General features: G+C 43.6%; 1 protein-coding gene across 1 annotated transcript in view; it reads left to right on the top strand.

Moving 5' to 3' along the window:
* The window catches only part of FNDC7 (fibronectin type III domain containing 7), a 30726-nt gene extending 18329 nt beyond the window's left edge, over window positions 1–12397 (top strand). Inside the window, exons 10-13 of the mRNA XM_058716341.1 lie at window positions 2506–2766; window positions 7348–7377; window positions 11280–11348; window positions 11434–12397. Of these exons, the coding sequence (XP_058572324.1) occupies window positions 2506–2766; window positions 7348–7377; window positions 11280–11311 (323 nt within the window). The 3' untranslated portion in view covers window positions 11312–11348; window positions 11434–12397. The remainder of the gene's footprint in view (window positions 1–2505; window positions 2767–7347; window positions 7378–11279; window positions 11349–11433) is intronic.
* Window positions 12398–16433: the final 4036 nt, after the last annotated feature.

Raw genomic sequence — 16433 nt, 5'->3', positions numbered from 1 at the left:
AACTGACTGAGCCACCTGGGTACCCCAGGACTTTGACTATTATCAATCCAGACGTAAGCCCATCCTTCTCATTTAAAAAGATCCTGCATCTCCATTCTGCTAGCATTATAAATTCAGATTATTTTCTAAAATGTTTACAAGTTTCCTCTTAGAACCTCAAAGCGTCGGAGGCTTCTGTTGGTGGTTGATGAATTGATTCCCTTGGTAACATGGTTCAGGTATACTTTTTCTGAAGGCAGGGCAGATTTATATGGCACAGCTACCCACTGCACAGAGTAACTCAGCCTGGCAGAGTTTCCAGAAAGCATTGAGGTCACACATTCTGTTTGTCTTGAATTCTTGTCTTCTCATTATTATTATGCTATCACCTCTCTCTTCTAAACCACTCCATCTCCTTCAATGGTTTCTTATTTCAACAGGCTGAAAGAGCACTGTCTACTGACAGTATTGTATCTTGTTCTTCACAAAGAGCAAATCATTAGGGAATAGCAGGGGAAGGTAGTGGGTATGGGGTTAGCAAATAAGATTGATTCTCTTGTGTGAATCTAGTCCACTGAAGTGGCTGTTTGGGGCATGCTTTTGAAAAAAGAAAAGAAAACTCCTGGAAATGCTTTTTTAATGAGAAAGTACAATCATTAGTTCACCGTGTCTGCCCCAGGGCACGGGATGGGAGAGCTAAAATATAATTTTGCCTCCCCAAGGGCAGTAGAAAAGGTCTTCAACTAGGAGTCTAAAGATACAGCTTCTGGGGCGCCAGGGTGGCTCAGTCTGTTAAGCGTCCGACTCTTCGTTTTAGCTCAGGTCAGGATCTCAGGGTTATGAGATGGAGCCCCACGTGGGGCTCCACACAAGCCTGCTTGACATTCTCTCTCTCCCTCTCTCTGCCTCTCCCCACCCTGACGCCACCTCTCACTCACACACTCTCTCTCTCCCTCAAAAAAAAAAAAAAAAAAAAAAGTTTCTTATAAGCTTCGTTGCCTTATCTTCCCTAATGTTTCCTCATTGGTAAGAGAAATTGTAATAATTATAATGTGAAAGCATTTATAACATGCTACACATATGTAAGCTGTTTCATACTTTCTTTGGGACCATTATCTTTCATTAGATTTACTGCCTGCGTTCTTACCCTGATATCCAGTTCTGGGAATATGGCCCACTGCTTATCTTCACATGTAAAAAAAACCTTTCTTTAAAAGAAAGAACAAATCAAACGAACCTGATTATCTATAACTGAATGTTTTAATCATCATACAACAACATTTTAATTTTTGTTACTGAGTAAGCCACCATTCGGTGCCCTGCTTGACACCTGATGTGTGTAGCCTGCTCAGGGCATCTAGCAAAGAAAACAGAAGGACCTAGTGAGCTAGCATGGACAAAGTGTGGATGAGCAAAGCCTGGTCACCTGACTCTTGTGTAAGTGACTACTCCCCAGGTGTCATGCTACTCAGGTCAGCAAAATAGGTATTTTCAATTAAAGCTGATAGCAGTTAATGGGGCACCTGACTGGCTCAGTCAGTTAAGCATCCAACTCTTGGTTTCGGCTCAGGTCATGATCTGGCTTCATGAGTTGGAGCTCCTTGTGGGGTAGCACAGAGCCCACCCGGGATTCTCTCTCTCCCTTTCTGCCCCTCTCCTGCTCATGCTGACTATCTCTCTCAAAATAAATAAATAAATTTTTAAAAACCTGAATGCAGACGATTTAAATTCAATCCCACTAAAATCTTGTGGAACTAGGGCATTATGAAAGATCTTAACAAGGATTCTATACACTTGGCTCACATTTGTATATAATACATAGCTGCCAAGTGGAGATTTTTGTAATATTTGTTTATTTTTGAGAGAGGGAGAGAGAGAGAGAGAGAGAGTGCAAGCAGGGGAGGGGCAGAGAGAGAGGGGGTACAGAGGATCCAAAACGGGCTTTGTGTTGACAGCAGACAGCTCGATGCGGGACTCGAACTCATGAACTGTGAGATCATGACCTGAGCTGAGGTCAGAAGCTTAACCAACTGAGCCACCCAGGCGCCCCACCAAGTGGGGAGTTTTGTTTTGTTTTGTTTTGTTTAATTTTTTTAATGTCTTATTTATTTTTGAGAGACAGAGACAGTGCAAGTGGGGGAAGGGCAGAGAGACAAGGAGACACGGAATTTGAAGCAGGCTCCAGGCTCTGACCTGTCAGCACAGAGCCTAACACGGGGCTCCAACCCAGGAACAGTGAGATCATGACCTGAGCCAAAGTCAGACGCTTAACTGACTGAGCCACCCAGGTGCCCCAAGTGGGGACTTTTTAACTCACTGTTGTTCTCCATTAAAAATTCTTGGCTCACCTCAGCATCACACATGGATTTCTAATCATGTGGCCCACCACAGAAAGAACTTGAGTACCCCTTCGAATAATGCTCTAATCATATATTATTTAGGTTACTTATCTTGTTTCCCCACTGTAATAAAGGCCATGTTTATCTGATGGTGGAATAAGTGATTTATGTCTGTTTTTATCCTCAGGTGCCTGCTGCCCTTTGGGAGTGAAATTATATAGGCTGAGCCCTAATGGCATCCGAATTTACTGGCAAGCCTCCAGGGGCTCTACCAATTATAGCACTGACCTCTACGGTTCTAAAGGCATTTTCACCTGTGCCCCAAGAGCTGGCCTCAGTTTTTGTGATGTCACCGAGATACCCTGTGGGGATGTATATACCGTGATGGTCTCACCAGTTGCTGAGACAGGACTGAAGCTTACTTTCTGTCCAAAAAAAATCTATTCAGGTAGAGCAAGTTACAACGCTTTATTTGAAACTAACCCTGAACTCAATCTGTCAGTTAAGACTCAGAGCAATCACACTTATTTGCTATGTTAGGAAGGTCAAAGAGGTGTGAAATTTCTATATGTGGCAGGCAGATTCTGGCTACAGGGATCTCAAGCTTCTTTGCAACTGTGATGTTTTCTTATTATATGATTTGGAGACACTCCTCCCTTCACTGTCCCTTTCTTTTTCAGAAAAAGGACCAGAGCTTGCTGTTGAAATAGTAAAGCAGATTTAAAATGATTTTTTGCTTTGAGATTTGGGAATCGATTTTTAACATAGTCTCAGAGATAATGATAAACACCCTGAAATGCTGGAAATTAAGAGGCTTGAATCTTTATCTGCACAGGTTCGAGAAGTTGGAGAATCAGGGGAAAAAATGAATTTATAAATCAGAAGCTAGCTTTGGAAGTATGAGTGGGCAGGCAGTCTGTGGTCACAAAACATGACTGTCAGCAGCTGCCATCTCACCAGAGCTGGCAGAAAAACATTAGCAATTCCCCTGTTCTGTCTTCCAGCACCTTCTGCTACCTTGCCCAGAGCATAGACATATATTTTTCATATATTTCTAAAAAATAAATTTTAAGAGAAGAGATAAGGCCCTAGAACTTTATAGGTGGTCACAGGAAGAGGAATAAATACTGACTCAGAAACCTTTACTGATAACCAGAATCTAAGAATTTCTAATTATGTATAGGTAACAGAAAGGCTCAAATGGCCCCTGGAAAGAACCAGGCCAGGTCTTCTTAATACTGTTCTTGCTGCCCTTGGCTGTCATGCTCTGATTCCTTGTATTTTCATTATCTTGTCCACAGAACAAGCTCGCCCAAAGTACTGCCCTATGGGAAGGGACAGATCTTAGGAAAAAGAGACTCAATACCAGTGTTTCATCATATTTGTATTGTTTTGTAATTTATCAAGTGTTTTCACATTCGGTATCTCATTGAATGCTCAAAATAACTCTATAAGGTAGATTCAACAACACGTTTTATTAGCTCCAACGTATAAATGAGAAAATTGAGGCTTCCAGCCTCTCAAATCTCTTATCTATAACTCTTCTAACCTCTAAATTCATATTCAAACTTGATACCTCTACCTGGAGGTGCCCCAAGGCATTTCAACTCCTCAGGGCAAAAGGGAACTCCTGATCTTCTGCAGTTTCTAATCTTCCTCCCCACATCCTTATTTCAGGTACACAAGCTAGAAATCCTTCAGTCAGAGGTGCTTGGGTGGCTCAGTCCGTTGGGCCTCTGACTTCGACTCAGGTGATGATCTCACCATCCATGAGTTCAAGTTCTACATCTGGCTCTGTGCTGACAGCTCAGAGCCTGGAGCCTGCTTCGGATTCTGTGTCTCCCTCTTTCTCTGCCCCTCCCCCACTAGTGCTCTCTTTCTCTCTCTCAAAAATAAAATAAAAACATTAAAAAAAATGTTTTTAAGAACCCTGGAGTCAGCTTCAGCCTCTCCTTTACCCTCCATATTTAAGGGGTCTCCAAGTCCTGTCCTATTCACTTTGTGATGTTTTGGCGTTTTTAAAAATATTTTTAAAAAACATTTTAAGTAATCTCTACACCCAGGGTGCCTGGATGGCTCAGTGCATTGAGCATCTGGCTCTTGATTTCAGCTTAGGTCATGATCTCACAGTTTGTGAGTTCGAGCCCCACCTTGGCCTCTATGCCGACAGCATGGAGCCTGCCTGGGATTCTCTCCTCTCTCTGCCTCTCCCCTGTTCTATCAAAATAAATAAATATTTTTTCAAAAACTTAAAAGAAGAAGAGTAATCTTTACACCCAACACGGAGCTTAAACTTACAAACCCAAAATCAAGGGTCACATGCTCTACCGACTGAGCCAGCCAGGCACCCCACAATGGTTTTTAAATCTAACTTCTCTTCTCTCCTACACCTACTGCTATATGATAAGCCCTCACCACTTCTCCCCTAGACTACTGCCCCAGTGTTGTCTTCTGGAGCTCATGCCAGCCTCCATGCTATTATCAGAGTTGTCATTTCCGGACACTGATCCAATTATGTTTCCTTTATGCTTCAAAATCCTCAAAAAGTGTTCCATTGCCCCATGGGATAAAAGTCAGTACTTAGAGCATGGCATTCAAAGCTCCTCACAGTCCATCCATAGTTAGTCTTCCTACACTTGCACTGTTCAATAGATATTTAACACAAGCCACGTATGAAAAAATTTAAATTTTCTAGTAGCCACATTAAAAAATTAAAAACAAATAGGTAAAATTAATTTTTTAAGTTTATTTATTTATTTTGAGCAGGGAGGGGCAGAGAGAGAGAGAGAGAGAGAGAGAGAGAGAGAGAGAGAGAGAGAATCCCAAGCAGGCTCTGTGCCATCAGTGCAGAGACCAACATAGGCTCGATCCCACAACCCTGAGATCATGACCTGAGCTGAAATCAAGAGTCAGACGCTCAACCAACTGAGCCACCCAGACTCCCCAGGTAAAATTAATTTAATTATATATTTTAGTAATCCAACATCTCCAAGATATAATTTCAACATGAAATCAATGTAAAAATTTCACATTATTTTTTTCCATACTATGTCTTCAAAATCTGGTGTTCATGTAATACAGCATACCTCAGTTCAGACTAGCCACATGTGGAGCCCTCAGGAGCTACATGTGACAGGTGCCTGCTGTGCGGAACAACACAATCCTAGGCTCACTCCACAATATCTGTCCTAAGAGGACTCTATTCTCTAGTATAGCTGCATGGAATCATTCCCACACACCTGCCCTCACCACACACATATACCGTGCCGTACCATGCTTCTGAGCTGATGCAGTACTCTTCTCTTTGCCTGGGATTCCACCTCTGCCAAGGGAATTTCCTCTTCTCTGTTAAGTCTTCTCCAATTTTTAATTTTTTTTTCAACGTTTTTTATTTATTTTTGGGACAGAGAGAGACAGAGCATGAACGGGGGAGGGGCAGAGAGAGAGGGAGACACAGAATCGGAAACAGGCTCCAGGCTCCGAGCCATCAGCCCAGAGCCTGACGCGGGGCTCGAACTCACGGACCGCGAGATCGTGACCTGGCTGAAGTCGGACGCTTAACCGACTGCGCCACCCAGGCGCCCCAAGTCTTCTCCAATTTTTAAAAAAATGTTTATTTTTGAGGAAGAGAGCGAGCATAAGGTGGAGGAGGGGCAGAGAGGGGGACAAAGGATCTGAAGCAGGCTCTGTGCTGAGAGCAGAGAGCCTGACTTGGGGCTTGAACTCATGAACTATGAGATCATAACCTGAGCCAAAGTCAGACCCTTAACTGACTGAGCCACCCAGGTCACCCAAGTCTTCACCAATTCTTAGAGGCTGATTAGTCTTTGTGCTCCCTCTTTTGTGGCCCCGTATCACCCTTATCTTTACCCTGCCATACAGCTGTGAGTTGAAAATGTGTTATTTCCCCTAATAAATAGTAATCTCTGGACTCTCAACATATAGCACATAACTATCTCCAATATATTTTAAATTAAAAAATGAATGAGTTTATGTGTTTGCCTATGATCCCACAGCCAGTATGTCAGCCACTAGAAGACCTTGTTATCAGAATACCCTCGGAACGCCTGGGTGGCTCAGTCGGTTGAGTATCTGACTCTTGATTTGGCTCACAGTTCGTGAGACTGACCCTCGTGTCTTGCTCTGTGCTGACAGCATGGAGCCTACTTGGGATTATCTCTCTCTGTTCCTCCGCTGCTCGTGCTCTCTTTCTCTTTCTCTCTCAAAATACATAAATAAACTTAAAAAAGAACTCTATACCCTCTGGTGGGGTGCCATCGCAACCTGTAGCCTTTCCATATTAGGAAGGATGGGTGTTTAGACTCAGAGAATCTGCTTTTGCTCCATTTCTCTGGTAAAAATCAGGCCTCTGAGGAAAGTTCTTTCTTTTTGTTTTTTGGGTTTCTTTTTTTCAATATCATTGATGCCTTCCTTTGATTATTAGGACGATATTATAAATGATAATAATGACCAATATTTATCGAGTGTATTGCCAGGCACTGTCCTATTAACTCAGTTGATTCCTATAACCACCTTAGGAGGTCGGTGCTCTTATTCTTTACCACTTTACAGATAAATTAAGGCACAGAAAAGGAAAGTGACTTGTCCAGGGTCATACTGCTAGCTGTATCCTCTTATCACCCAAGCTGGTTCTTATTCATTCTTTGGTTCACTTTTCCACTATTCTTTTTTTTTTTTTAATTTTTTTTTTTAACATTTATTCATCTTTGAAAGACAGAGAGAGACAGAGTGCAAATGGGGGAGGGCCAGAGAGAGAGGGAGACACAGAATCCAAAGCAGGCTCCAGGCTCTGAGCTGTCAGCATAGAGCCTGATGCGGGGCTCGAACTCACGGACTGTGAGATCATGGCCCAAGCTGAAGTTGGCCGCTCAACCGACTGAGCCACCCAGGTGCCCCACTTTTCCACTATTCTTAAAGCTATACTTTCACCATCTTTTTTTTAAGTATCTTTAATATTTTAAATATGTCAGTTAATACATATAAATGCTTTTGTTGTTATTCATTCCAGTAACCTGCTCTGGAAGTACACTTGGAATGGGTAAGTCCTTTTTCTCATGGATGAAATAGAATTTTTGTTGTTGCTCTTTAGGGTGACGTAATGAAGCTGACTCTTTCTGTGATGTGAGTGGTTCCTGCCCTCCCCTCCCATAACCGTTTCCCCCTATTAGAATGCCTCCCCTCAGATTCCACCAGTTGAAATGAATTCCTTTGCATTTGGAAGTCTTTTCAGCCTCCCAGGATCCCACGGGAAAATGTAAATACGTGTCAGAGAGGCTGCTGCTTCCTCCTTCATTTCAGAGACTGGTTCCCAGCCCTGCTGTACATTGAGTCATCTCGAGAGCTTAAAAATAACTGACGCCTGGGCTTTATCCCCAGAAAGTCTGATTTAATTGGTCTGGGGTAAGTCTGGGCATCAGGATTTTTCAAAGCTCCTTAGGTGATCCTACAGCGTAGCCAAGCCTGAGAACTGCAGCTTTAGAGCAGGCCTTCTCAGACTTTATTGTGCATGCAAATCACCCGGGGTCTTGTTAAAACCAGATTCTGATTTGGTAGGTGTGGGAGGATCAGAGACTTTGCACTTCTAATAAGGTCCAGGTGATGCCGGTGACATTGATGCTGCAGGTCTGACCACCTAGTAGCCAGGTGTTAGAGGGAAACTTAACAGCCTGCAAAGAGCAAGGATGTCTGGTTTGCATTTACATGGGTGGCTATGCCAGTGGAGGAAAAGAGGGTGCTGAAGGGGGAGTTGGAGTAAGGATACTCTCACTACCTCCTTGGCTATGCTCAGAACTGACCTCCCATGGGCTATTCTAGGTCCCAGATGGAGGCTACTCTTGGGCAGGGCATGACCACAGAGCTGTGTGTGCTGGCCCAGTGAGTAGCATGTGCTGCTTTAAAGGAATCCTTGCCACATCTTCCAGGGGCCTGCTTGGTTTGGGGCTTTGAGAAAACCCCCAGGGAGTATTATCAACCCCAAACTACAGACAGGACATACACACACACACACACACACACACACACACACACACACACACACAGAGTCACATGCCCATTCAGACATGGCTGACTTTAGAGGGTATGAGTGGAAATGAAACCTTCCCATCAGTAAACACCACAGGAGAGCCTCCCAGACTGGGCCAGCTCCCCATCCAACACTTCCTTCCACTGACAGGGATTAGGTCTAGAGTCTCTCTCCACTGCCTGTTCTCCAGGTCCAATGCCTCTCTGAGCACAGCAGGACGCATGCTTTCCAATTCTTGTCCCACCTGCAGATCTGAAATAAGCACAATCCCTATTAATTTTTTTTTTTATTTTTTTTTCAACGTTTTTTATTTATTTTTGGGACAGAGAGAGACAGAGCATGAACGGGGGAGGGGCAGAGAGAGAGGGAGACACAGAATCGGAAACAGGCTCCAGGCTCCGAGCCGTCAGCCCAGAGCCTGACGCGGGGCTCGAACTCACGGACCGCGAGATCATGACCTGGCTGAAGTCGGCCGCTTAACCGACTGCGCCACCCAGGCGCCCCCCCCTATTAATTTTTAAAAGTGTTCTGTCTCCAGCAACTATAGGGAAACCTGCCTGACTTATTAAAAACAAACTGTGAGTGGGCACCTGGATGGCTCAGTTAAATGTCTGACTCTTGATTTTGGCTCAGATCATGATTTCACCATTTTGAAACTGAGCCCCATGTCAGGCTCTGTGCTGAGTCCTCATGACCATGAGCCCTGGTCTTCAGTGAAATGTACACAGGCCTGGATCTGCATTTTTGGATCCTATATCCAGTATTATGGCAGTATTTAACCAGTGTTTCCCTGATACCCAGAGGGGTGGTAGAAGGGACTTGGGGGCCTCTCGGAGGAGAGGAGTGGTATGTTATAATACTGGCCTTTCCTAACATTTTGTTAAAGAAAGAGTTGCAATGGCTCTTTAAAAAAATGCTTGAAAACCATCACGCTTAGACTTTGCTACTCATCAGCATCACCAGAAATCTTGTTCAAAATGTAGTCTCGGGGGTGACTGGCTGGCTTAGTCAGAGCATGTGACTTGACCTCAGGGTTGTGAGTTTGAGCCCCACCTTGGGAGTAGAGATTACTTTAAAAAAATGTAGATGTCTAGGCCTGTTGAGGTGGGATAGGGTCTGGGCCTCTGCAGGTCTATCAGTTTCTCAGGTGATTCTGATACTCTGGAGTTTGAGCAGTAGTGCTCTGGTCAATACTCTCCCTCCCCTCTTCCTCTGTCCCTCTGGGCTGCCCCAGGTTGTTATTTCTCCTTCCTTAGTGAGGTTCAGGCTTGAGCCTGAAATCTGACACTCTCTTCAAGTAGATCCTGAAGCACTTTCAAAAATAAGAGTAAGCCAGATCACTTGAGAGTCTCTACATCATACAGAATTCATTATTATCTAAGGAGGAATTACTGTTGTCTCTCGGTTTGGCATTTCTCTTCCTTATACACAGGACTAATCAAATTGGGTTGCTGGGGCACATGGGGCTCCCAGATACACTAAGAGAAGCCTTGGGAATCTTGTTGGTCTAAGACTTTTGGTCTTCCTTGGCTCTTGGATTATCCTGAAGTTTTCTAACAACATGAATGGATTGTTTAAGAGACAGATCTGGGTTCAAATCCCACCGCTATCACTTACCCTTAGGCAAGTTGCTTCAACTCTCCCTCAGCCTAGGTTTCCTGAAAATTGGAATAATTAATTCATAAGATGTTATAAGGATTAAATAAGATACAAACTGTTGGACACAATGAGAGTTCCATAGTAAGCACTTACTTAATAAATGGTAGTTATTTTTTAAATTTTTTAAAAGTTTATATATTTTTGAGAGAGAGAGTGTGCACACGTGTGAGCAGGGGACTGGCAGAAAGAGAGAGAGCGAGAGCGAGAGAGGATCCCAAGCAGGCTCAGCACTGCCTGTGCAGAGCCCAACACAGGGCTCTGAACTCACGAACTGTGAGATTGTGACCTGAGCAGAAATCAGGAGTCAGACACTCAGCTGAGCCACCCAGGCGTCCCTAAATGGTAGTTATTACTAATTCAGATCGGTTTAAGCTCATATCATGCTGTATTATATTATGTGCCAGTTATTAACACTTTAATGTGCTTCTTGTGAGATATTTGCGTTGTAACCTCAATCCTCATAATACCCTAATTGATTCATTCTCAGAGTATGGTCCCAGGGCCAATAGCATGAGCAACATCTCGAAACTTCTTAGAAATGCAATTTGTGGGGCTCCACCATAGACCTAATGAGTGATGAGTCAGAAATTCCAGGGTTGGGGCCCAGGATCTTTGTTTTAACAAGCCCTCTGAGTGATTCTGATGCACGCTCAAGTTTGAGAACCACAGCTCTAATTCAAAGCAGCCATTCTGATGCTTGAAATTTGATGCAGGTTGGAAGGTAAGAGGGAAAACCACCTGGGGCAAGGGGGCTCTAAGAAGTAGTTTGACATCCCTCCATGGAGGCATTGTTTGTCCTCAGCATCCAACCTGCTTCCTTGTCACTCACACTTTGGGGGGAATTTTCCTCCTGGAAACTCCCTCAGCAGTTAAACAGATTTATTATGTTGTCCCTACACAGACCCCCGAATCAATAAGATTTGGTAGCTGTCTGAGAGCCCAGCAAATTGGCCTGGGGTAGAGGGGGAAGTGGAAAGTTCTTTGTCCTGAGTCAGGAGTCTGAACTCCAAGAGATCCTGGGCAGGTTCATTTCCTGAAGCAACCTGGTTAGTTAGAACCTGCTGGTTCGTTTCTTCTTGACCTTTGAACAGTTCAGACCGTCTTAATTTCCGGTTTACTTGCTGTGAAGTGCTACGAAAACAGCCTTTCAAGTCAAAAGACTAAGCTAGATTTCAGAGATATTTGAGGGCTTTTTAATTTAAGAAAATGTCTGCATATTTAATGTATCTTGTGGCTTCTTCCCTTCCTTGCCCTTTCAGTGATTTACCGAGGGAAAAGAAATGCAGAATAACACACTGAGCCACAGACAAAAACAGAGGCTGGACCTAGTGAGTAACTTCAATTGAAATGGTATGATTCCAAGGCAAAATTTTTTGGCTTTGTTCACAAAAATTCTTCCCGTATCTTTTTCAGAGTTGACTAGATTGTTAGTGCGATTAGAGGTGGAAAAGCTCTATTACATTACAAAATACCTCTAGGGTAGGATAAGCTCCTTTGGCCTTTAGACCGCAACTCAGACTCCACTTCCTGAAGGCAAGCAAGGTCAGGTGTGTCCTCACCTGTGCAGGAGTTCAAGCTCTGATGTGGAGAGGACTCAGTTGAGAAATGAATCCAGAAAGTCCTCTGGAAGACTGCCAGAGTGAGCTAGCATGCTGGGAAAGTTCTGGAAACGTGAAAGGTCTGCTGAGAAGGAACTCTTTCTGAAATTTCACATTCAGACACCACACAGACTTCAACACATCCACTTTATAGGTAGTTCACAGACACCCTTGCCAAGCATCCCTCTCTCCGTTCAAAGGCTGCAAATGTTCACTTGGAGAGCTTGAAATCAAGCCACCACACAGAGACACTGCTCATCTCAAGACAGACCCCCAGCAGGACCTTGGCATAGTTTGGAGAGCAACAGCTGCCAGGGCAACCTGTAGTAACAAACACCCTCATCTTAAGTTCGGAGGAAGCCAAGTTGCTGGTAGTGTTCGCCGAGACAAAGCATCGTGTGTTGTTACCTCTGAGCAAGCATCTGGGAAAGCCAAACTGCCGGTCTGTTGCTAGGAGGATTGCAGTCATGGTTTTGAGTGAGCAAAGACTTCGATGGAGGAATGGCCAAGGCAAAGCCTTACACTGTGGCAGACTGACATCCATGCATCTTTTTCGGGGAGGACCATCGATCTTGCTGGTGGTATCCCCCACTCACACTGTGCTATTTTCACCTTTGGAGAGGAAAGACAATGATATCTAATATAAATCTGTCATACCTAGAAAAATGTTTGTCCTTTGAATGTCAATAACATTATTAAAAAATAGTGTGAGTGGGATTGCATAACACACATGACCATAGTGCTACTCCCCAAAAGCATAGCCATGGAGCCAAGAATGTCTGTAGTTAGGTACAACCATAAAACTCTGCCCAAAGGGAAGTGGAGCATGGAGTTAAGGCTTGAGGTAAGCTGGGGGGTGGGGGGGCAGGGAGTGGGGAAGGAACTTTTTTTTTTTCTATGCCTCCTTTCCCTTTCTGTGTAAGACTGATGGGAGATACATAATGTGACACTGATAAGAGATACTCCCCAGGGCATCTGCTCTTGTAAAGGAGGCAAGACACAGGTCTCAAAAAAATGGAGTTTGCTGCATCAAAGAGCACCAGAGAGGAGAACTGAGTTTAATTCACTTTTGTTCTTTTTTTTTAAAAAATTTTTAATGCTTATTTATTCTTTTTAAACAATTTTTTTTAACGTTTATTTATTTTTGAGACAGGGAGAGACAGCATGAACAGGGGAGGGTCAGAGAGAGAGGGAGACACAGAATTTGAAACAGGCTCCAGGCTCTGAGCTGTCAGCACAGAGCCCAATGCGGGGCTTGAACTCACGGACCGCGAGATCATGACCTGAGCCGAAGTCAGCCACTTAACCGACTGAGCCACCCAGGCGCCCCTAATGCTTATTTATTCTTGACAGAGAGACAGACAGAACGTGAGCAGGGGAGAGGCAGAGAGAGAGGGAGACACAGAGTCCGAAGCAGGCTCCAGGCTCTGAGATGTCAGCACAGAGCCCAACACGGGGCTCAAACTCACAAGCTGTGAGATCATGATCTGAGCCAGAGTCGGACACTCAACTGATTGAGCCACCCAGGTGTTCCTAATTCACTTTTCTTCTTAAAAATAACAATTCCCTTTTGCTCTTTTTAAAAAGTTTTATTTGTTTACTTTGAGAGAGAGAGAGAAAGCGTGCAGCAGAGAGGCAGAGAGAGAGAGAGACAGAGAGAAAGAGAATCCCAAGTAGGCTCCACACTGTCAGCACAGAACCCGATGTGCAGCTCCATGAGGTACTCAAACCCACGAACCTTGAGACCATGACCTGGGCTGAAATCAAGAGTCAGACGCCCATGGGGCACCTGGGTGGCTCAGTCAGTTAAGCATCCAACTTCTGCTCAGGTCATGATCTCATGGTTCGTGAGTTCAAGCCCTGCATTGGGCTCTGTGCTGACAGCTCAAAGCCTGGAGCCTACCTCCAATTCTGTGTCTCCCTCTCTCTCTGCCCCTCCCCCACTCATGCTCTGTCTCTCCCTCTCTCTCAAAAATGAATAAACCTTAAAAAAAAAAAAAAAAAAAAAGATGTCCAACCAACTGAGCCACCCAGGTGCCTCTTACTTTTGTTCTTAAACACCAGTATATGAACAGGAGCCATCCACATCACTGGGAGAACTCATTGCTTAATAAAGATTCCCAGATATCACCCCTGGAGATTCTCATTCAGTATGTCTAGGACCAGGCTTGGGAATCTATATCTTCAACAATCTCACCAAGTAACACGTGGCCAGGTTTGGGAAACTTAACAGGTTTGCAGTGGTGTGCTCTTCCTTGAAGCAAAATTTCAGTGATGAGAGTCTGAGAAGTGTCAAAAGATAAACTGAGGCATACTAATAAATTTGAGAGTTTTACCAGAACCTGATTCTAATTCAGCACCACCAGAACAGAAGTAGTTAGGAGTACTCCACTGACAGGATCTCAAGAAAAGACTTTCATAGAGAAGAGACAGGAGCAAATCAAGTGTATTGTTTAATTGGCTATAGCTTAAGTGGTTTCTGTATTTGGGAAAGCCTAATTGGCTGTTTGGTTGTCCTTAGACTTTGATTTCTTAATCTTGAGATGCTTACAGGCTTAGGTTTTGGTTTGCTTACACAGGATGTCAAGGCATTAGAACCACCTTGCTTTAATAGATTTCTTGTTTAATTTAACACAAGATAGAGGGATATGGCATGTGAGGAAAGATTTGGTGAGAAGATCTAGAAGGGTCCATGAGGTTCAGAGTGGTTCCATGCCCTATGAGGGCACCATGAACTGGGGCAACATTCTGAGCTGTGGTCCAGGGCCCATGTGAGACTGTGTGTTGATCCCAGTTGCCAGCAGGGTGTTTGAGTAGAGTTGTGTCCATGGCTGATTGGAATGGCCAAAGAGCCAAAGGCCAAGGCCAAACAAAGGTCAGAATCCCTGATTTTAGGACACCAGGGAACTGCATCCTATATACCTATACCTTATGAATACCAGAACACAGAAAATGAAATGGTTATCTATCAACTATTTTATTTATCTATTTTTCAAGTTTATTTATTTTGAGAGAGAGACAGAGACAGACAGAGAGAGTGAGGAAGAGGCAGAAAGAGAGGGAGAGAGAGAATCCCAAGCAGGCTCTGCACTGACAGCCTAGATACGGGACTCAAACTCACAAACCATGAGATCATGACCTGAGCAGATATCGGACACTTAACTGACTGAGCCACCCAGGCGCCCCATGCCTATTTTAACTAGGCATCTGAGGCTGAGGTGCTTCAGTCAGAATTCCACAGAAGACAATGGGGTCCACACTGGTGAACATAAAACCAAAACATGGATGTGGCACATATCATGTGCTTCTAGGTGCTTTCCACATACTCATTTCGTTCTCAGAACAACTCTATGAGCTAGATAATATTCTTTCATACAGATAAGGAAAATGAGACTCAGAAAGATCAAGTAACTCACTCATGTTTACATAGCTAACCAGTTGAAACACAAATTCTCAGGGCACCAAGTAAAAGTCCATGATTTTTTTTCATGATATTTTTATGGAGAATATTTCTCTGGATTATCATGATTAAGTCATCAGTTATTGATAAAGAAGACCTGAGAATAAGATGTTGGGTGAATGATCTACCCTAATTCAGCCCTTGGTTATTCTGGCTGTTTTTCTGCTTTTGGGGTTCTGGGTTTGTTTGTTTTTTGTTTTTTGTTTTTTTCCTGCAAAGCAAATTTTTTGCCTCTGACCAGTGTTGTTGGATTTTACCTGTAATTCTGCCATGTCATGTTCAGGGAATTCAAATTCCCTGTTCAATTTGTTTAGGCAAATAAAGTAAAGGAGACTAGAGATATAGCTCAGGGAGGTTATGTGAAATTAAGGCGGCAAGGGAGGGTACGCAATATGGTACGATAAAAAGGGCAATAGTCTTGGAGCTGTCCTGAGGTCTTACGTGATTTATTTAACTTCTGAATCTCAGTTTTCACATCTGTAAAATGGCAATAAGTATTTCATCTTGTTGGGCTGTTGTGAGGTTTTAGATATTACACTCATATTTAACACATAAATGCAATCACACTGCTACTGAGAGGCAGAGCCAGGATTTGTAGGTTGTGGACCTGTGTCTTTGTGCAGCTAAGGACCACATTTGTTCTCCTATAACACACTCCCACCTTGGAATCTTCAGGGGCATGAACCACAGCTGTACTCCATGTGGTCCGAGGCAAACTTCCAGCCCCAAAGGGCTGTACTGTTTCATTCTCTGACACTGGGTCATTCTCCTCAAGGTAGGAGATGGAGGAATTTTACCCCCTCACTCCTCTGTCTTGGTTTGACTGTCTAGGGCAAGGAGCTCCATTTTAGAAGGATGAGTCGGCAATGTCATGTCTTTCTCTGATGGCTTGGGGCTCTATCCTGCCATACTAAGCAGAACCTGATTTTAAATTGAAAAGGGAGAGGAAAATAAATGCGTTCATTTGTTTAAAATTCTGAGCAGCTGAGTTCATTTAAAGTAGGTTTAAGAGGCCAGAGCTCCAGCTTCCATTCCCATATAAGCCATGAGTGGAAAAACCATTTATGCCACATGTTGTGCTTGAACCTATTTTATGGCTGCTTTTATTCGTCATTCTCTTTCTCTCCTAAAGAGCAAATACTGCAGCTTGTCCCATTGACTACTTGGTTGCTTTCTGTGTAGCTTATGCCTTATCCTAGTTCCCACTATACCACAAGCTGAGCATCCTTGGGAAGTTATTTCACTATCAGTTTCTTTATCTTTAAGGGTTATAATCCACTTACCATAATACCTTGTATGTAGTAAGCACTCAGTAAATATTAGCCATTATCATTAAGAGTATATTTCCACTTTCC

The sequence above is a fragment of the Neofelis nebulosa genome, chromosome 2 (genome assembly GCF_028018385.1).
Source record: "Neofelis nebulosa isolate mNeoNeb1 chromosome 2, mNeoNeb1.pri, whole genome shotgun sequence".
Taxonomy (NCBI): domain Eukaryota; kingdom Metazoa; phylum Chordata; class Mammalia; order Carnivora; family Felidae; genus Neofelis; species Neofelis nebulosa.
The sequence above is the reverse complement of the archived record's forward strand: the minus strand, read 5'-3'. Positions and strand labels throughout refer to the sequence as shown.